Source organism: Calliphora vicina, chromosome 5, assembly GCF_958450345.1.
Source record: "Calliphora vicina chromosome 5, idCalVici1.1, whole genome shotgun sequence".
NCBI lineage: Eukaryota > Metazoa > Arthropoda > Insecta > Diptera > Calliphoridae > Calliphora > Calliphora vicina.
The window spans coordinates 48,860,290-48,882,506 of record NC_088784.1 but is presented as its reverse complement, the minus strand read 5'-3'; the positions used below and the strand labels follow the sequence as shown (position 1 = coordinate 48,882,506).

The 22,217-nt window shown below is 31.6% G+C and overlaps 1 protein-coding gene across 1 annotated transcript in view; it reads left to right on the top strand.

Moving 5' to 3' along the window:
* The window catches only part of sbb (scribbler), a 401,061-nt gene that overhangs the window by 327,850 nt on the left and 50,994 nt on the right, over window positions 1-22,217 (top strand). Inside the window, exons 7-8 of the mRNA XM_065512292.1 lie at window positions 18,066-18,282; window positions 18,333-18,544. Of these exons, the coding sequence (XP_065368364.1) occupies window positions 18,066-18,282; window positions 18,333-18,544 (429 nt within the window). The remainder of the gene's footprint in view (window positions 1-18,065; window positions 18,283-18,332; window positions 18,545-22,217) is intronic.

Below are 22,217 nucleotides of genomic sequence, written 5' to 3'. Positions count from 1 at the left end.
GGTTTTATGATCATGTTATAAAGTAGAAGTTTACAATCTAAACTAAGCGTGGAGTTTCTGCCAATAAGCCAGTTAATTTGAATTGATTTCAATTTCATTTGAGTCAACTTTGCATCTATATGACTTTTCCATGTAAGGCGACGATCGAGATGTATTCCGAGGTATTTCACTTCCGATTGTTGAATTATTGTTTGGTTATTGATATGAATAGGGGGGCATGATTCTTTACGCAATGTAAATGTAATGTGTGTACATTTTTGCTCGTTGACTTTAATTTTCCATTGTTTTAACCATTTTTCTAATTCAAATATGTGGTTTTGTAAGTAACGAGACGCTTCAGTATCATCAACAAATGTTGATGTATGTGAGTTGGCATATCAGACGAATACATCAAATATAAAAAAGGTCCCAGGATACTGCCTTGGGGGACTCCAGCTTCAATGGGTTGTGCAGTACTTAAAAAGTTTCCCTCTTTAACCTTAAATGTTCGACCAGTTAAATAGCTTTCCAACAGCTTATGTGTGTTTGCCGGCAAATTTTGACTCAATGTGTATATTAATCCAGCATGCCATACCTTATCAAACGCTTGAGATATGTCGATGAAGAGTGCAGAACAGTATTTCTTTTCTTCAAACGCTTTTCTCACCATATTTACAAGTCTATGGGTTTGTTCGATAGTACTGTGTTTTCTTCTAAATCCAAATTGATGATTCGGAATACAATTGTTTTCAGTTTACATCGGGTACAACTTGTTCATAAGTATCTTCTCAAATAGCTTTGATATATTAGACAATAGGCTGATGGGTCTGTATGATTCTACTTTTGTGTGATCTTTTCCCGGCTTGGGTATCATGGTAACCAGTGAAACCTTCCATTCTGGAGGATAATATTCAAGTCGTAATATAGCATTAAAAATAAAAAGAATTATTTTTATTGCTATCCGGGGTAGCTCCATAAGCATCTTGTTGCTGATCTTGTCCATACCAGTCGCTTTCTTGGGATTTAAATCAACAATAGCATTTTCGATCTCTCGAATCTCAAAACGTAGGGGTACGGCTGCTCCAAAATAGGGTGCAACAGGTGGCAACTCAATTGCTTCGTTTGATGTGTTCGGTGTAAATACTTTATTTAAATGATTAACAAACAGATTCCCTTTTTCAGTATCATTTCATTAACCACCACTTGGTTGGGCAAGAAACTGCTAACTTCAAAATATAAAAGTCTTAACAGAGCAGTAGTAATAAAACATGAATTGTAAATGGAGTAGTAGCATAAAAATACAAATCATTGCTACTGCTCTATATCGAGTTTTAATTTTTAAGGTAGCAGTAAAGTAGCAGTTGATGCAGCAGTTAAGGTAGCAATAAAAGTAGTCAAAAAAGAAAATCTTCAGTCATAACACCAAAATTGACAGAATTAAGCACTGTGTGTTGTTTTTGTTTTGAGAGAGTTTGAAAGAATTATTCGATTTTATTCGTCTCAGATGTTCGTGTTGCTAACAGAAAGATCGTGTTTTCTGTGTGTATAACAAAAAAGCCGAACTTTTGTTTACAACACGACCAACATACACAATTATACATTCACAACAACAACACATAATATAATTTTTTGGCTGAAGATTTTTATTTTTGACTTATTTTATTGCTACCTCAACTGCTACTTAGCTGCTACTTCTTCTACTACCTCAACTGCTACTTCTATTACTACTAAATTTTAAAAGTAGCAAAATTAATAAAAAACTAATGACTGCTACATCAAAACTTTTTCTTTTTTAAGGTAGCAATAGAAAATAAATTACTCTGCTACTTTTAAATTTTTCTTTTATTAGTACTACTACAACTACTGCTACCAAAATGTGAAGGTAGCAGTAGTAGTAGTAATTATTGACTCCGAGTTTTTATTAATTTTTTAACTAGACTACTTGTGTTTTTTCGTTGCTACTGCTACTTGTAGTCTAGTTTTTTAAACACTGATTTTATCACATAATTAATAATTGCAATATATTTTATTCCTTTAAGTTTTACATCGAGTTTGCATATATAATTTGAACGTACACACCATTTTTTGGTTAATTTTATGCACCTCTGATCTTAAATCAATTATTTTTCAATCGAAAATGTGTGAAATTTATAATGAGCTTAAATATGTAATTTATAATGAGCTTAAATATGTAATAAAATCATATCTCGAGTGAAATGTTTAAATTAAATTTGATCCATAGACCTTGGTGTTGCAACCATAGTGAAACATAGAGCGGAAACTAGAAAAATACTCAAACAAAAAAATTACTCAAAATAATCACACATACAAGTGTTGTTTTTGTTTTCGCATAGTTTTTCAACTAATACATTCTCACCACTTAAGTTTCTGACAACTGAGTTAGGTCTTTGACAGGAGAGTTTCCGCTCTATGTCTATTCTCTATGGTTGCAACTTCCTATAACATTTTGCTAGATATTTTGACACAAATAAGATATTGAGTACGCCCAAAAATTATAAACTTAAAGACGGAAAAATTTAATCGAAATATTTTGGAAATAATATGAAAACATTCTAAACTTTATTTGATACAAATCAAGGCACTCTAATGTATATATAGCCATCCATCATTTAGACTCTGGGTCAAATTTAATTTACCGGAAGTGAAAATAGTCTGAAATACAGTGATCTATTTGCCCATTGACACAAAAAGTAATTAATTTTAAATCATCTACGTACCATTTTGAAGATAATGGTGCAGATTTAGGTAATATGATATTATTTTAAATTGCATGTGTAATTTTTTATCGAATGTGTAATTTTGGTTTGACCAATGTGTAATTTATAATTCTCTCGGTGGCAACACTGGGTAATAAGTTACATGAACAAGAAAAAACACCTGTTTGGCCAAAATGTCAAATTTTGACCCCCTATAACTCATAGAGTCTGGACCGATCTTAATGATTGATTTTAATATACAGTGTCGGACAAAGTCGTTTATCCAACCTTTAAAGTTAATACATGTGGTGTCAGTCCGTCTGATTCCAAAGTATATTTATTATAAAAAAAACTAAGATATTTTCTTATCTCGACTTAAGATGTTTTGTCCAAACTCCACAGATATATACATTAGAGTGACAATCAGTTATATGGAAAAAAATTTTTGTTAAAATTTTGAAGAGTGCCGGGTGGAATATTGTGACACTAGGCCTAAACGTTAAGTGCTGAAAATTTGGGCCAAATCGGACAACGATTTCTGGACGCGCATCGTGGTCAAAGTTCAGATATATGCTAAATTTTACTATTTATATGGAATAAATAGGTGAAACTCGTTAATTTTCTGCATTGTTTTCTAGAAATATGTAGATTTATTTATATTAATGAATATTACATTAAATTTTTTTTTAGGAAATTAACCATGTATCTCCTTTGGGTCAAAATGACCCAAAAACTGTATTATCGCCAAAATTGAAGAAAAATGCAAATTTTTCAGTTTTTGTAAAAATGTTGCTACTAAATAAATATTTTTGCAATTGGATGCAAAATAATCTAAATGTGTACGTAATTATCGTTGTAATGAGATATAAATGACAAAATTTGGTTAAAAAATGGTAAAGTTATTACAAATTCGCCAGAACATTAACGTGTCTCAGGCCACTTGAACAAGAAATTTAGGAAAAAAAATTAACATATTTCGAGAAAAATTAAAATGAAAGCTAATTTTTATTTAAAATATATCCGTATTCACTTGTGTATGAGTTTTTGTCTTCGTCAAATGTGTCAACTTTCGTTAAAATCGGCCCAAAATATATAACATTTCACTATATTTTCATTAGAAATTCCAAATATTGAAAAATTTGGCCTTTGACCTTCACGACTTAAAGGTTAACGTTATCCGATTTTAGTAAAACTTTCATACTATATTTAGAATTACCAGGGCTATAATATTATGAATAGATTTTACTTAAAATGTATAACAGTAAGTAAATTTTGCTCATTCGCCAAAATATGAACAAAAAAAAAGTTTTTCTTGAAAATCGCAAAATTTAAATCGCAGGTACGGAAAAACTGTAAGAGGTATTGACATAATTTTTTCATATTTATACTCCCTATTATGATCTCAATTAATCCCAATGTGATGATCGAAAAATTCTGAAATTTGTTTAACAAAATTTTTAAAAATTCAAAAATGGAGATTCGAAACAGCCGTTAAAAAAAATAGGTTAACGGTATCCGACGAAGACAAAAACTCATACACAAGTGAATACGGATATATTTTAAATAAAAATTAGCTTTCATTTTAATTTTTCTCGAAATATGTTAATTTTTTTTTCTAAATTTCTTGTTCAAGTGGCCTGAGACACGTTAATGGTCTGGCGAATTTGTAACAACTTTACCATTTTTTAACCAAATTTTGTCATTTATACCTCATTACAATGATAATCACGTACACATTTCGATTCTTTTACATTCAATTGCAAAAGTATTTATTTAGTAGCAAAATTTTTACAAAAACTGAAAAATTTGCATTTTTCTTGAATTTTGGCGATAATACAGTTTTTGGGTCATTTTGACCCAAAGGAGATACAGGGTCAATTTCCAAAATTTTTTTTTTAATGTGATATTCATTAATATAAATAAATCTACATATTTCTAGAAAACAATGCAGAAAATTAACGAGTTTCACCTATTTATTCCATATAAATAGTAAAATTTAGCATATATCTGAAATTTGACCTCGATGCGCGTCCAGAAATCGTTGTCCGATTTGGCCCAAATTTTCAGCACTTAACGTTTAGGCCTAGTGTCACAATATTCCACCCGGCACTCTTTGAAATCTAAAAAAATCGGCAAAATATACATTGGGGTCTAACATTTACGACAACAGTGCAAAAATGGATTTAATCCTTTAAGAGCACTTGGGGTCAAAATGGCTGTGTTTTTCGTGATTTTAAAAGTTGAGGGTAATTTGAACCCCAAGTGCTGCTAAGGGTTAATTTCCATTTTTGTGCTGTTATTTTAAATTCTGGACTTTATGCTATACTTTCCTCAAGTTTCATTAAAATCGGCCCAAAAATATATAACATTTCGCTATCTTTTCATTAGAAATTCCACATATTGAAAAATTTGACCTTTGACCTTCACGATTTTAAGGTTATCGTTTTCCGATTTTAGCAAAACTTTCAGACCATAATTAAAATTACCAGGATTATAATATTATGAATAAGTTTTACTTAAAATTTATAACAGTAAGGAAATTGGGCTCATTCGCCTAAATATGGGCAAAAAATTTGTTTTTCTTGAAAATCGCAAAATTTAAATCGCAGGTACGGAAAAACTGTAAGAGGTATACATAATTTTTTTAAATCCCAATGTGATGATCAAAAAATTCTGAAATTTGTTTAAGAAAATTTTTGAAAATTTGAAAATGGAGATTTGAAACAGCCGTTAAAAAAAAATAATATTTTTGGCCATACCTGTGAATAGGTTAACGGTATCCTACGAAGACAAAAACACATACACAAGTAAATACTGATATATTTTAAATAAAAATTATCTTATATTTTAATTATTCTCGAAATATGTTAAATTTTTTTCCTAAATTTTTTGTTCAAGTGGCCTGAAACACGTTATTGGTCTGGCGAATTTGTAATAACTTTAACATTTTTTAACCAAATTTTGTCATTCATATCTCATTACAACGATAATTACATACACATTTCGATTCTTTTGCATTAAATTGAAAAATTAAAATATCTGAAAAATTTTCATTTTTTCCGAATTTTGGCGATAATACAGTTTTTGGGTCATTTTGACCCAAAGGAGATGCAGGGTTAACTTCCAAAAATTTTTTTTAATGTAATATTCGTTAATATAAACAAATCTATACATTTATAGAAAACAATGCAGAAATTTAACTAGTTTCACCTATTTATTCCATATAAATAGTAAAATTTTGCATATATCTGAACTTTGACCACGATGCGCGTACAGAAATCGTTGCCCGATTTGGCTCAAATTTTCAGCACTTAACTTTTAGGCCTAGTGTCACAATATTAAACCCGGCACTCTTCAAAATTTTAACAAAAAATTGTTTCCATACAACTGATTGTCACTCTAATACCCACATACAAACATCCATTTTTATACCCCTCACCTTCGTGAGAAGGGTATACACATCTGCTCAAAATAATAGATACACCAAAATTTATTTTTTAAAAACGAAAAAAAATAATGGTATATTGTAAAATTATAAAAAAAATTCAGTCGATTTTTATTTATAGTTAAAAGGAGAGTAAAAAACAAAAACAAAATATTTCATAATTAATAATAAATATTATAAAGTAAATTAAATTTCTTAAATTTCGAAAAATTTGGTGCTCATAATAATAGATACATTTTAAAAAATTCTTATTAAATAAAAGCTAATAAATTTTATCTTAAAAAAATTAGTTTATTATTAAAGTAAAGCTAGTATCCAGTATATCCACCTTTGTTTTGTAAAACTTTCTCCACTCTTCTGGGCATACTGGATATCAAGTTCTGACACTTCTCCAATGGAATCTCGTACCATATTTTTTGCGTTTTCTCCCATAAATCGTCTTTATTTTTGAAAACTTCCTTCGAAAGCCTTATCTTTAATTAACTCCACAAGTTTTCTATTGGGGTTAAATCAGGGGATTGGCTGGGCCAGCTTAAAACAGGTACGTTATTCTCCAAGAACCAGTTTTTAACTAATCTTGAACTATGTTTTGGGTCGTTGTCCTGCTGGAATGTCCATATTAATGTCATATTTTCCGATGCATATGGAAGCATTACGTTTTCCAATATGTCTCTATACCCACTAGCATTCATGGTATCTTCTATTCGGAATATCGGACCAACACCATTCCATGAAAAGCAACCCCAAACCATTATGTTTCCCCCGCCATGTTTTACCGTCTTTTTTGTAAATTTAACGTGGAATTCTTTTCCTTTTGGTCGGCGTACATTTCTTTGGCAGTCGTTTCCAAACAAATTTATTTTTGTTTCGTCGCTCCATAAAATATTTCTCCATTTTTTTTCGCCTTCACACCCGGACCATTGTAAGTGCTCTTTAGCAAATTCTAATCTTGTCTTGATATTTTTTTGGCGCATTAGTGGCACTTTTCTGGCAATTCTTCCCGGCAATTTAGCTTGTAAAAGACGACGACGAACTGTTTGTGGACTGATTTCGTTACATAGCTCCGCAGAAATAGCTTTCGATGATATGAAAGGGTCTTTTTTAACCATAAGGACGATCCGCCTATCTGTTTCTGGACTGGTTTTCTTTGGTCTACCGCGAGTTTCTCTTTTTTGTTTTTTAGATAAAGCATTTTGGACAAAATGTAAAGATCTTCCTATGCTCTTTGCTATTTCCCGTAATGATTTTCCTTGATTTCTCATCGTTTGAACAATTTTTTTCTCATCTTCGGTACAATGATGATTTCGTCCCATTTTCTTCAAAAGAGTCCTATTTTTTATAAAATTGTTGCTAAAATTTAAATTATACTTACTGTTTCACGTAAATAGGAACAAAAAATTGCACAAAAAAAAAATTGTATATAAACAAATTACAAATTACTGATGTGTATCTATTTTTATGAGCAAATAATTTTTTGTAATTCAAATAAATTCGTTTTTAAAAATCAACATGAAAGCAAATAGTTGTCAGATTTTTGACTGACATGACATTGCCAGATAGAAATTTTAATAATATGATGTATTCTTAACGCTTGCGAGGAAATTTTCAATGTTACCGCCATTTAAATTTTTTCCAATTAGGTGTATCTATTATTTTGAGCAGATGTGTATATAAGTTTGTCATTCCGTTTGTAATTTCTACATTTTTCATTTCCGACCCTATAAAGTATATATATTCTGGATCCTTATAGATAGCGGAGTAGATTAAGCCATGTCCGCCTGTCTGTTTAAATCAATTTTCTGAAGACCCCAGATATCTTCGGGATCCAAATCTTCAATAATTCTGTCAGACATGCTTTCGACAATTTTGCTATTTAAAATCAGCAAAATCAGTCCACAAATGGCTAGATATGAGGAAAAAACCAAGACAACCTCGATTTTTGACCTATATCTGGATTACTAAGACATTAATATAGACAATATGGATATCTAATGATAGATATTTCAAAGACATTTGCAACGACGCACAGTTATGTGAGAATAAAAAAAGAGGGAAATAAATCTGTAACTTCTAAACCCTTACGCCGAATGAAATTTCACATGCGCAAAGAGGAAGTGCAGCGAGTTTAAGTTTTGAATTTGGACCTCATGAGCCCACCAGGAGCGGGACCAGTGGTTCCCAAAGTAGGACACCTCGGGTATGTTCAATTTTTAAAATGATCCTATTTCTTCGTTTGTGTTACGATTTAAAAAAATTACACATATAGAATCTCCCCGTCGAGCACTACATAAAACCTCCTAGCTATCAATTATCTCTTATTTGATAATTGATAGCATTTGAAAATTTAATTTTCAACATTTTTACCCACCCTACTCCAGTTTTTTGGTGACCGCGGTTCCAAATATTCCCCATTTTTCTTTTATAGGATTAACAATAGATCTATGAGTCCAAAGTTATATTTATTTGAATTTAAAAAAATTAAAAAAGGCGATTTTTCGCAATTTTTTTTGGGAAAAAAGTACTTTTATTCTTTTTAAGTTATCTAAAAAATGTCTAAGAGGATGTATAATGAATTTGTACTTTTTAAAAAGCTAACTTTACGACAAATATTTTAAATGAAAAAAACATTTATAATTTTTGATACCGACGGGATCAGGTCCATTCAAAAAATGCCTATTTTTTATGTAAAATTCAACTTTAGGGCAAAAATTGTCAAATCGCATACTCGATATCAAAATATAGTAACCTATTTTAGATGGCCCAATAAGTTCTTAATTATTTTGTAAAGGCATGTAATTTTGGACTCAGTCATGATTTTAGAACAGTTCTTTCTTTATTTGATATAAACATCTATTGTTAATCCCATAAAGGAAAAATGGATAAAATCGGGGAATATTTGGAACCGCGGTCAACAAAAAACTGGAGTAGGGTGGGTAAAAATGTTGAAAATTAAATTTTCAAATGCGAATATCTTCTTAGCTATAAGAGATAATCGATAGCTACGACGAGTGTAGTGTATGTAGTGCTCGACGAGGACATTCTACATGTGTAATTATACCCTACACCACCATAGTGGGGAGGGTATTATGCGTTTGTGCAGATGTTTGTAACGCCCAAAAATATTAGTCTAACACCCACCCTAAAGTATACCGATCGACTTAGAATCACTTTCTGAGTCGATTAAGCGATGTCCGTCCGTCCGTCTGGTCGGCTGGCTGTCCATGTAAACCTTGTGCGCAGAGTACAGGTCGCAATTTTGAAGATATTTCGATGAAATTTGGTACATATTATTTTTTCGGCTCAACGACCAAGCCTATTGAAACTGGCTGAAATCGGTCCACTATTTCACCTAGCCCCCATACAAATGTCCTCCCGAAATTGGACTTTATCGGTCATAAATGTTTAATTTATATATGTATCTCCACAAATTCCGCTCCAAATAAGTTTTATATACACAAAATTCATGTCACCAAATGTTGTTACGATCGGTCCATAATTAGTCATAGCTCCCATATAGACCCGCTTCCGAAAATCACTTTAACGTGCATAAATCGCTTAAAAATGTTGGTAAACACACAAAATTCAACATAGTTAACTTTAATATAGACATAAATTACACGACCTAATTTCATGTTGATCGGTCCATAATTGGTCATAGTCCCCATATAACCCCACTTCCGAAAATCACTCAAAAATATAAATTATTGAAATTTTAAAAGAAAAATTTTTTTTGCTCTTTTACTTAGTGTAGGGTAGGTATTACTTGTTTTTTTTTAAATCGGAACACAAACGAAGAAATAGGATAATTTTAAAAATTGAACATACCCGAGGTGTCCTAATTTGGGAACCCCTGGTCCCGCTCCTGGTCAGCTGATGAGGTTCAAATTCAAAACTTAAACTCGACTACACTTCCTCTTTGAGCATGTGAAATTTCATTCAAATCGATGTAAGGGTTTTTAAATTACAGATTTATTTCCATCTTTTTTTATTCTCATACCACTGTGCGACGTATATAAGACCATAGTAAGATGGAATTTTTTTTCCACAAAAAAAAATTGAAAAAACAAAAAAAAAATTTTAAATTTAAAAAAAAAAAATTTTAAATAACAATCGAAAAATTTTTAATAATTTGGTGAAGGGTATATAAGATTCGGCACAGCCGAATATAGCACTCTTACTTGTTATATATGATGGTGTGTTCTTAAGGGTTAGAGAGGGATGAGTCGTTTAGAGTACTTACGCGAATTAGGAATTAGGGTAAATAAAAAGAACTTACATATATATTTTCGGGTAACGTTATAATATGTAAAATATATGTATTTTTATTGAATTCTTTTGAGTATATAAGGGTTTACATAGGTAAGTATTTTAGGATTTTGTTATGCACACAAGAAATATTATTGGTTTATGTTTTTAATAGCGTAAGTATTGTATTCTGTGATATATTTTAATTTTAGATCTTTTAATTAGTATACAAGTTTTAATATTATTTATTTCTCACAATTAATTTAGGATTTAAGTTTATTTTTAGGATTACTTGAGCACACTTGTTCGTCTTACGATAGGTTTAAAGAGAGTGTATAAAAAGAGGGCTGCAGTTGACATTTGTTTACAGTTGGCTGCATTTTCTATGAGGGTGATGCTTGCCATCAGAGAAGGGAATAATATATTGTTCACTGATGTGAACACCCTAGTGTTCTTAAAAAACGTTAAGTTTCATCAAAATCGGCCCAAAAATAAATAACATTTCTATATCTTTAAATTAGAAATTAAAAATTTTGAAAATTTTGACTTTGACCTTCACGATTTAAGGTTTAACGTTTTCCAATTTTAGTAAAACTTTCAGAGTATATTTAGAATTACCTGTATTATAATAATCTGAATAGGTTTTACTTAAAATTCATAACAGTAAGGAAATAGATTGTAAGGAAATAGAACAGTAAGGAAATAATTGGTTTTTCTCGAAAATTTCAAAACTTAAATCGCAGGTACGGAAAAACTATTAGAGATATTTTCATATTTTTTTTAAATGGAGTTTTGAAACTGCCGTTAAAAAATTTTTATTTTTTTGGTCATATCTGCGAATAGGTTTACGGTATCCTACGAAGACAAAAACTCATATACAAGTAAATATGGATATATTTTAAGTAAGAATAAACTCTTGTTTTAATATTTCTCAAAATATGTTAATTTTGCTCCTACATTTCTTTTTCTAGTTGCCTGAGACTGTAACGAACAACTGACCTTTAACAGTCTCATTAAACGCATTAGAGAAACAAAAAAAACTCGATGAGAAGATACAAAAAAATTAACTTAAGGCTGTCAGAGTTGGACAACTGATATCCGTAAATTATATTCATGCTTTAACTGAATGACTGACATCATGCAAATATACAAAAATATTACTTTACATAGAAGTATTATATTTAATTGTGTAAAATTAGAGGTGGTGGTAAAAAAAATCTAATAAAATTCTGAGTTTTTGAACAATCCGAATTTCACCCATCACAAAACAGATGTTAGTTAAGGGACACCGCAAACTTACAGCTGAAAAAGGGTTAAATTTAAAATTCTAATGAGGTGGTTAAAATATTCGTTCACCATATGTCCTTCATGTGATACGTAGACCTATTTCCCGTCTCTAAGTCCTGCACTACATAGTATGAGTTCCCCAGTTTTTCAATTATTCTACACTTCACACCAGTAGGAGCTAATTTTGCGTTAAAATGCTGTAACAGATTGCTCTGAGCAAAATTTCTTGTGGTGACTGTTTGGCCAATTTCAAAATTCCGAGATTTGGATCTGAGATTATAAGCGTTGGCATTTTTTTCATAGGACGCCTTCATACGATCCTTTATATATCACGTATATATTGAAATTTATCTTGTCGAGCAAGAGGAGATATTGGTTCTGTTAACAGGCCTAAATTGCGTAGAACTTGATAGTCGTTTCCATGATTTATCATGTTTTGTCCAAAGACAACGAAATATGGAGAATATCCTAGAGTTTGGTGAATACTACTACGTAAAGAGCTATTTATGCCACTCAAAAACACATCCCAGTTCCTCTGGTCACCGCGTATATAGGAGCGTAAAGCTTCATTAACACACCGGTTAACGCGTTCACTGGCATTCGCCTGTGGCGAATACAGAGCTGTTAAAACGTGCTTAATGCCGTATTTTTTCAAAAATTCCATAAAATCTTTACTTTTAAATTGGCTCCCGTTATCCGAAATGATTGTTTCGGGGACACCAAAACAATCGAAAATGTTTTCTCTGAGATACGATATCATGAGTTTAGAATTCAATTTTTTAAATGGTTTTAAAAATGAAAATTTGCTAAAATGGTCCAATATAATGAACACACCTATATTCCCACTTTTACTACGCGGAAAGGGGCCGATGAAATCCACATACAAACGCTGGAAGGGTCGATCGGATTCAGCCATTTTGCCCATAGCAGGTCGCAAAGTTCTTGTAGGAGTTTTGGAGGTAGTGCATAGTTCACAATTTGCTACGTATCTCCTTACATCTGCTACAATCCCTGGCCAATAAAAATACCTGCGTATTCTATCGAGGGTTTTGCCTATCCCACCGTGAGATGATGATACTTGGTCGTGCGAAGCTACTAACACATCCTTTCGAAGTCCTTCGGGGACCAAAAGTCTCCAGTTCGAAAAATTGTCTTCTAATCCGCTGTCAAAGTCCGTCCGATGGTATATATATTTTCCTAACACCTTAAAATCTGGTAATTCTGATTTCAAAAGTTTTTCCCTTAATGCACTGTAATCCTTACATTCATGGCATGGTCCGTGACTACCGTAAACTGATGTCCTTCAATATATGATCTAAATTTCTTGATGGCTAGCACTACTGCCAAGCACTCCAGTTCAGTAACGGAGTAGTTTCTCTGGGCTCGATTCAATTTATGGGACATGAACGCTATGGGACGTTCATCCCCATTATCATCCCTTTGAGCCAAGAGACCACCCACTCCGTTCATACTGGCATCGCATTGAACAATAAATGGTTTACGGTAGTCCGGATGTACAAGAAATGGTGCAGTTGTTAGGCAGTTTTTTAAGGAGTCAAAGGCGGCCTGAGCATCAGGATTCCATACAAAGGATTTCCTTTTTGATAGAAGCTCCGTAAGGGGAAATGTAATAGAAGCGTAGTCGGCAACAAATCGCCTATACCACCCTGCTAAGCATAGAAATTGACGCAGTTGCTTTACCGTTTTGGGGACAGGGTAATCAGAAATTGCCTTGACCTTGTCGGGGTCAACCATTAAAGTACCGTTGCCTACCACATATCCCAAATACTTCACCTGACTCAATCCAAACTGACTCTTTTTAATATTTATTGTGAGACCAGCATTTCTCAATAATGATGCTACTTGGAGAAGGTGTACGATATGCTCATCCAATGAGTGTGATACCACAAGTAGATCGTCCAAATATACAAAAACGTGGTTTTTCAAATCATAAGGTATCACCTTGTCCATCAATCGGCACATAGTTTGTGGGGCATTGCAGAGCCCAAAGGGCATCCTCACAAACTGATAAAGTGGCCGATTGGGGACAGTAAAGGCTGTTTTTGGACGGGACTCTTTTGACAGACTAATTTGCCAAAAGGCGTCCTTTAGATCTACTTTAGATATCACATTCACCGGAGGCAATCGGGAGATTAAGCCATCGATATTTGGGATAGGGTAGGCGTCTTTAACAGTGACCTCGTTTAATTTTCGAGAGTCAAGGCAGAATCTGATTTTCCCTGGTTTTACTAAAAGGACACCTGGCGATGACCATGAGGAATTCTCAGCGATCTCTATCACGCCCATTTGCAACATCCTATCAATTTCCGTGCATAGAAGTTTTTCCCTAGCTGGGGAGATAGGGTAATAGCGTTGCTTTATTGGAGCAGCTAAACCCGTATCAATGACGTGTTCTATTAGATTGGTGGAACCCAATCCTTCTTTTTCGAATGAAGGGAAAGAAGCAATAGCAGTGTCTAGTTTCTGTTGATCAGATGGGGTCAACTTTACAAAATCTGAGTTCTCATCAGTGGTGATAATTTCACTAATAATAGGGGTTTCATGGACTAATATATCTGTGTTTATAGGTGGTAAGATTTTAAATCCAAAAATATGCCAGAAATCTATTCCACAGATAACATCATTTTTAAGACTGGGAACCAATAAAAATTCAACATTTTTCGTAATATTACCATACATAACATCAATAGAAATCGAACCCACGACCTGTTGATGATGTCCGTCTGCTGTTCTGACGTTTCCCAGGAATCTGACTAACCCTGGTGTTGATTTCTCTAAAATTTCTTGGCATAAACTACCAGCAAGACAAGATTTATTAGCTCCACTATCAAGCAGAGATAAACAAGTTTTTTCTAAAAGACAAAGGTTTACAAATGGCCTAGTATCTGATCCATTATTAACCAAAGACGCAATTACAAAATTTTTCATACGTTTTCTGCGCATCCAAAAATTACGCATTCGAATTGATGATCTTAAACGTTTTCTAGAGGGGGTTGGATTTGAAAATATTCTAGCTCGTATTTTCAGATAGCGCTCGAGTCTCTCATGATATGGTAAAACTGTGGTCTGTTTTGTGGAAGAAATATTCTCAGAAATATTTGTAGTAATTGGAATATTCGAATCTTTGAGAACCGTAATAGGAAAGTCTGAGTTTTTCTGAAGTTCACTGTTATTTAGTTCTTGGGAAATTTTTGCGGATGTCCGCTCAATGTTCGACGGACATCCATTATTAAGTTTTCCGGTCTTGTAGAAAATTTGGTACACGAAGGTCTGTACGTGTCTACGGCACCGCAGCCATAGCAAAATATACGCCGGGGAGCTAAGCAGTCTTGGTAACGGTGACCAGGAGCATCACAGTTCCAACATTTCATAATTGCAGAAGCTGTAACTTCATTTATTTCAGTTGAAAATTCTTCATTATCAACTTCGTTAATTTCTGAGGGTTGCAAAATCTCAGAAACGTTTGGCCGAGAATATCTAGGTTTTGAAAATGAATGTGAGGATAAATCCTCAAAGAATTTTTCATGTTTTCTTGCCTCTTTTCTCAAAGTTGAAATATCAGTTATATTTAAATGTAGTAACTCATGACGCAGATCAGTTCGTAAATTTCTTATAACAATTTCGACAAATTCCATTTCGCTGAGTGGAATTCTAAGTTTATCGCTTAAGTTCATCATAGTATCCAAAAATAAATCAAAGCTTTCAGAACTTTTCTGTTTTCTACGACGCATATCATCTTTGATATCATAATCCGTGTTAGTATCTTTAAATTCTCTTCGAAGAGCATCGCATAGATCAAACCACACTGGTGTGGTGTCAGTTTGGCGATGGAACCTCCAAAATCATTTAAGAGCTTTTCCTTCGAAGAGTGAATGTACGTGCTCAACGAGCAAATCAAAGTTACCATTAAGGTGAATTGAAGTTAAGGTATTAACCCTATATATAAATTCATCGATTGAAATGTCGTTGTTCAAACCAGAATATTTTAAATGCCAATTATTAATCAAATTCGAAATTTGATGCGAAGTAAGTGGCGAATTATCAATATTTATTGGTCCACTACGTCTATTATGTGGTGAGGGTCTGAAAGATTGTCCCCCCCTAAAAGGGTTATCTTGTGGCCAATCAGCTGGAGGGTCAAGACCATGATTTGAGGTTGATGAATGATTCATCCTCCTGTTACTGAAATTTGGTACTTGTGAGCGGTTATTGGCAATATTGCTAGAATTTAAATTATTGTCCGGACGATTGTTCCCTAAATTAAGATTCTGTAGCATAGACTGTATCTCATTAGAAAGTGTAGCAGAAAATTCTGCTCTAAAAGCATTGAGTGATTCAGAAATAATATTCTGAACTCGTTGTTCTGAAATTTGATTTGGAGAAAAATGTGTCGTATGACGACGATTACCCGGGGTTTGAATTGGTTCCAAGGAACCTAAACCTCTTTGTTGTTGTTGTTGCTGTGAGTACAATCTTGTTGTTGGACGATCGCGAGGAATTGCTCCTCCTCTGTTTCTCGAATTAGAGGGTTCACCTCGTGTAGGTGGAATAGCTTGAGCACCAGAATCTAAAGAATTGCAAGGCTGTCTGCAAATTGGACATGTTTGACTCGTTTCTAACCATCTTCGTAAACATGACGAATGAAAAGAATGATTACATGTGGTAACAGTCTTATCTTCGGATTCTAAGTTTTCATTACAAATGATACAGAGTGTCTGTTCAGGAGTTTCTAGTGCCTGAGCACCTGCTTGTTCTGGGCTACGAGTTATAGGCATGATTGATAAAACAAATTGTATACAAAAATTCTATATGTATATCAGGAAATACAATATAACTATATTTCATTTGGTTGACTAATTTGTAGAGTTTTGGTAATAACTTTATTTAAAAAAAAATTTTGCACTAGCAGAAAAATTTTAGAAAAAGAATTTAGTAAGCAAAAGATTTTATTGAGCACAATTCTCAATAAATATATTAAGAAAAGAAGTCTCTAATAAAAAAAATTTCACTTAAAGAAATTGTCAATGTTTAAAGTTTCATAACCGATGGTAGGAAAACGCATACTGCTTTTTTTAAAAGTCCATAAATAAGAAAAGAATAAAGCATTGACAATAGCAAAAAGAAATAGATATTATAGGTCTTAAAGTCGGTATCAACTAGACAACAAATGTCAACTTAATAAGATTCCAAACTTTAAATTAACAATAATAAGAAGAAAAAGATAAAGTTTAAATATGTATAATATTAGAAAAAGTATTATTTTATATTAAAGATATTGGTAGGTATTAGTCTCTTAAAGACGAAATACGAAAATTCCAATAAAAGTTTATAGGAAAATTAGATATATCAGAAGAAAAAAAAAGAAAAAAAAAAGAACGAAAAATGCACGTAGTAATGTGAAGCCTTTCTAAATATGAAGTTTTTGGTGGTGTTAAACTATAAATGTCTTTCGGAAAGGGCCCCACGTTGGGCGCCATTAAATTATCTGTAACGAACAACTGACCTTTAACAGTCTCATTAAACGCATTAGAGAAACAAAAAAAAACTCGGTGAGAAGATACAAAAAAATTAACTTAAGGCTGTCAGAGTTGGACAACTGATATCCGTAAATTATATTCATGCTTTAACTGAATGACTGACATCATGCAAATATACAAAAATATTACTTTACATAGAAGTATTATATTTAATTGTGTAAAATTAGAGGTGGTGGTAAAAAAAATCTAATAAAATTCTGAGTTTTTGAACAATCCGAATTTCACCCATCACAAGACACGATAATGGCCTGGCGAATTTTTAATAACTTTAACATTTTTTGAACAATTTCTATTTTTTATGTCTCGTTAGAACGACAATTACGTACACATTTCTATTCGTTTAAATTAAATTGCAAAAGTAATTTTTTAATGGCAAAATTTTTACAAAAACTGAAAAAATGCATTTTTTCCCCTTGTAAAATGCATGGGGTTAGCAAATTTTTACATGAAAATAACTTTTAAATGAGAAACTATATCAAAATTTCGATTTGACAGAGTGATGGTAAATGAAACGTACTTCTATTTTTCTATTCAATTTTCCCAAAAAGTGGAGTTACCTAGTTTATCCAAACGACCACAGAAATACTTATTGTTAGTTCATTAATTAATGAAGATACAATAAATAAATGGAAATGAGAAAAAATATTTATTGCATATTCAATGTTAAGAAATATGTTAGCGCTGAATATTGAAAGTCGGCTAATTACAAATAACTAGTGGACGAAAATATTAGTTGTGTTAATTAATTTAATCAAATATTTGTCTAATTTGTTTGTAACTTAATAAAAAATATGTTTTTAACTCAGATGTATTCGATTTCATTTTGATTTTTAGCTATATGCCGTCTAACTATCCTTTTAATGTTGATCCGAATTATGGATCCGCTGTTCCGATTACTACACTGGATGATAATACCAAAACCAATAGACTTGCTGGGATACCAAGTCCTAATGATCAGTCGCAACAACAGCATACTCCACTTTTATATAAAGAAGATCGGTCCAAAGAAGATATAAGCTCCATGGACAACGTGAAATCTTCAAATCCACAGGTAATTAAGGTAACATTTTTAAATAAATATTCTATTTTATCAAGTTTTAGATCCCCTCAAAACAATCAATAAAATCCGATTCATTGGTTAAATCTGAGTGCATTAAACAAGAAACATCATGCATGCCGTTAACGCAAATTCCTCAACACATGCAGATTCAGAGTAAAGATCATCAAGGAATAGGTGTTTACACAAACATGTATCAACGACATCCTTTGCAATTGGCATCACAGCAGCTATCCCGTGAAGAAGAGCTCCGTAGGTATGTATAATTTTACATTCTTATTTTGAAATTGGTACCAAAACTTAAAAATAAATTTTGTCGATCAACATTATTAGGTAAAAAACAGTTGAAAAAACATTCAGTTGAGCCATTCATTATTGGTTAAGATGTTAATTAGAGAGGCCCTTATTTTCACCTTTTTTATTTTCTATTCCTCCATGTCCTAAAATTTGTCTCCGTCATCTAAAAATCAAATGCTGAAAATTTGATCAACATCGGATAATGTTTAGATGTTGAAGTTTTTTTAAGTTTCAAGTTTTGGGTCAAAGTAAGAATATTTTCAAAAATATTTAAAAAATTAAATCTTGAAACAAATTTCAATTGAAATTGTTTTTTTTAAATATAAAATACATATCGCTGGCTTAACATGCAAGGGCTCTAAGTCCACTTTTTTTAGAAACTGATATTTTAATGCAGTAATGTACAATATGTAAAATACATTGATTACAAAGAAAAAAAATTGGAGTTATCTCGCTTTTTGTTGCTTTTTTGTAGTGATGAGCAAAAGTCCAATTTATGACAATTTATCACAAGAAAAAGCTCTAAGTCCCTATAAAAAGTACAGTTTAACCATTTCTGTCAAATTGTTCAATGACATATATTAAAACAAGTAAGAAAAAATGGTCTGTCAAGCCCAACTATTTAATACCCTACACTAAGTAAATGAGCAAAATTATTTTTCTTTTAAAATTTAAAAAATTTATTTTCGGAAGAGGGTCTTATTAGGGAGCTATGGCTAATTATGGACCCATCGCCATCAAAGTTATTTGCATTGAATTTATGTGTATACATACCAACATTTTTTAAGAGATTTATGCTCGTTAAAGTGATTTTGGGAAGCGGGCCCTATATGGGAACTATGACTAATTATAAACCGATTGGCATGAAATTAGGTGACATGATTTCCATATATTTCGGGAGGACATTTGTATGGAAGCTAGGGGAAATAATGGACCGATTTCAGCTAGTTTCAATCCTTTGGCTTAGAAAAGTGTATATACCACATTTTATCGAAATGTCTTCAAAATTAATCGACTCACAAAGTGATTCTGAGTCTATCGGTATAATATATATAATGTAATAAGAATAAGGGTGTTATACTATTATTTTTGGGAGTTACAAAAAACAATTTTTAAATTTTTTTAAAATTATTAATGAAAAACAAGTAAAAGAGCTATATTTGGCTGTGCCGAATCTTATATACCATTTTTAAAAATAGTTTTTTCCAATTTTTTTTTTAATTTTTAAAAAATTAAAAATAAGAATTTATGACAAAAAAAAATTTTTTGATGAAAAAAAAATCTGGTTAAAATATATTTTTCCTGATTTTGGCCCATTGTAGGTCCAACTTAGTATAGCCTTATATACATCGTTGCAATGGACTTTCTATCATTAGATACCCATATTGTCTATATTAATGACTTAATAATCCAGATATAAAAACTAGTAAATAAGAAATGAATGACAAGTTCTAAGAAAAAAAACCTAAGTCCAAAAAACATTTTATCTCGGCAAATACTTATTTTATCATTTAGTTTTTACGCACATAGAAAACAAAGTAAAATACAAACAAAATTGCGTTTACAGAATTCAAAAATATTTACGCAAAAAAAGTTTGAATGTTTTTTGTCTCTCCTGTAAAATTTTAAAATATGGACTTAGAGCCTTTGCATGTTAAGCCAGCGATATACCAATTTTCTAACATCGACAACCCATAATAATTGGAAAGGGATAAATTCGTCCCACACTTATGTTAAATACGTTCCACACACTGCTAACTTATTTTTTAAATCGGTAATAATTTGTTTTTTCAATAAATATTATAAATTTTTGGAATTTTATGGAAACCAATCAATAAAAAAACATATGGAATTATAATTAAAAAAAAAATTTATTAAATTAAAGATTTTTTTAGAATTTTTACAGATTTTAAAATTTTAGATGTTTTTTTTAAATTCTAGTGATGAAAATAATATTTTACAATATGATTATATCATCTAGTAATGAAAGCGACGTTGAACCTATTCCAAAACGATGCAGACAATTATTCAGTGATTCCGTTTTAGCTTATTTTTTGGATAATTTTCTGTAATTAATGAATTAATATTATATTTTTGTTTAAACGGGTTTTGTTTTTACTGTTTAAATAAATGAAATAAATATATTTTTGTTGTTGAAAAAATAAGAACAAAATCGCATAAAAATATGCGATTTTGTTCTTATTTTTTAATTAATATCTGAATTTATGCGGTTTTTCAGATTTTTATATGAAGCTAGATCGTTTTATGCGAATTCAATTTATGCGTTTTTTTTGGAACGCATCTATTGCATCAAACGAGACCTGTACCGCAATTCTGTAACTTTTTATACTTTCCTACCGATGCACTATAGGTTAAACGGCTACCAAAACTGTGCTAAAGTCCAATTTTTCAAATGCAAATATTGCACTTTTTTTAATGCCATTTTGTAACCAAACTCCAAATTAACTAAGTCAGCTTTTTGTTTTTGGTAAATATTAAATTCCATTTGACAACACGCAGTCAAAGACATTGCATCGTAATTACTTAATAAATTTTGTTGAAAAGCCTGTATTGCTTTCAAATTTTCAATTGCATGTTTAAATAATTTCGCGAGTTATAAACAAGAAAGTGAAAATGGAGAACAATAAACTAAGTAAGTAATGTTTTTTGTTAAAAAATGTGATAAAATTGTTTAACGTGCTTGAAATAAATCCACTTTTTAACATAACCTTAAATATAGATGTCAATATTTTTAAAATTAAAAAATCATAAATTTACTATTTTTTCGTGTTTGCAGATAAATTCGTAGTCGTGTGAATAAATAATCGCATTCAAATGTGTTCGCGAAACCTACTGAAAACAAAAGAACAAGAGTTTTTTTCTAAAAATAAAAGTAACCCAGTGTAATACATATGTCTATGCCACCACAAGTGATCATTAATTCAGAATTTAGATATGTATTGTTATAAGGACAGTCGACAAATTCAGATGAATTTCCTTCATAGAATACTGTCTTAAAAAACGATTTTATAACTTTTATATAAGTTTATAATCGTATCACATCGCCAAAAATGGAAATTGAATATAGGGATAAACATTATACAATCCAGTACCGCAATTCTGTAACTTTTTAACGACAAAATTTTGTCGTTAAGTAATCAAAATTCGTTAGCTAACAATATTTATCGTTAAGAGATATTCCGAATTAAATTTTACCGATTATTTTCGTTAAAAATAGTCGGTAGATGACGAAATTTGTCGGTAGGTTATCGACAAATAAAATGTTCTAGTTAAGCCATAACGATAATTGTTTAGGAGTTAGTTTTGTAACATAAATATTCGAAATAAGTTGTTTTTTGAAAGTACGGTTGGACAACTTTTTTGTGTTTGTTAGATACGGACTGATTTGAGTTTTAATTATAAAAAACATTTAATTATCTTTTTAAGATAAATTTGGACATATATTTGGTCAATTCACAAGGTCTCTTATCAGTCGTATTGTCATAATGTCCTAACATATCTCGTCTCGGCGGCTCGGCTTAACCGACTCTTAGGCATTCGGCGCAGGTCTCTGCTGGCTGGTTACGATAACACAATAAACATAGCATACATATGGTCAATTCACAAGGTCT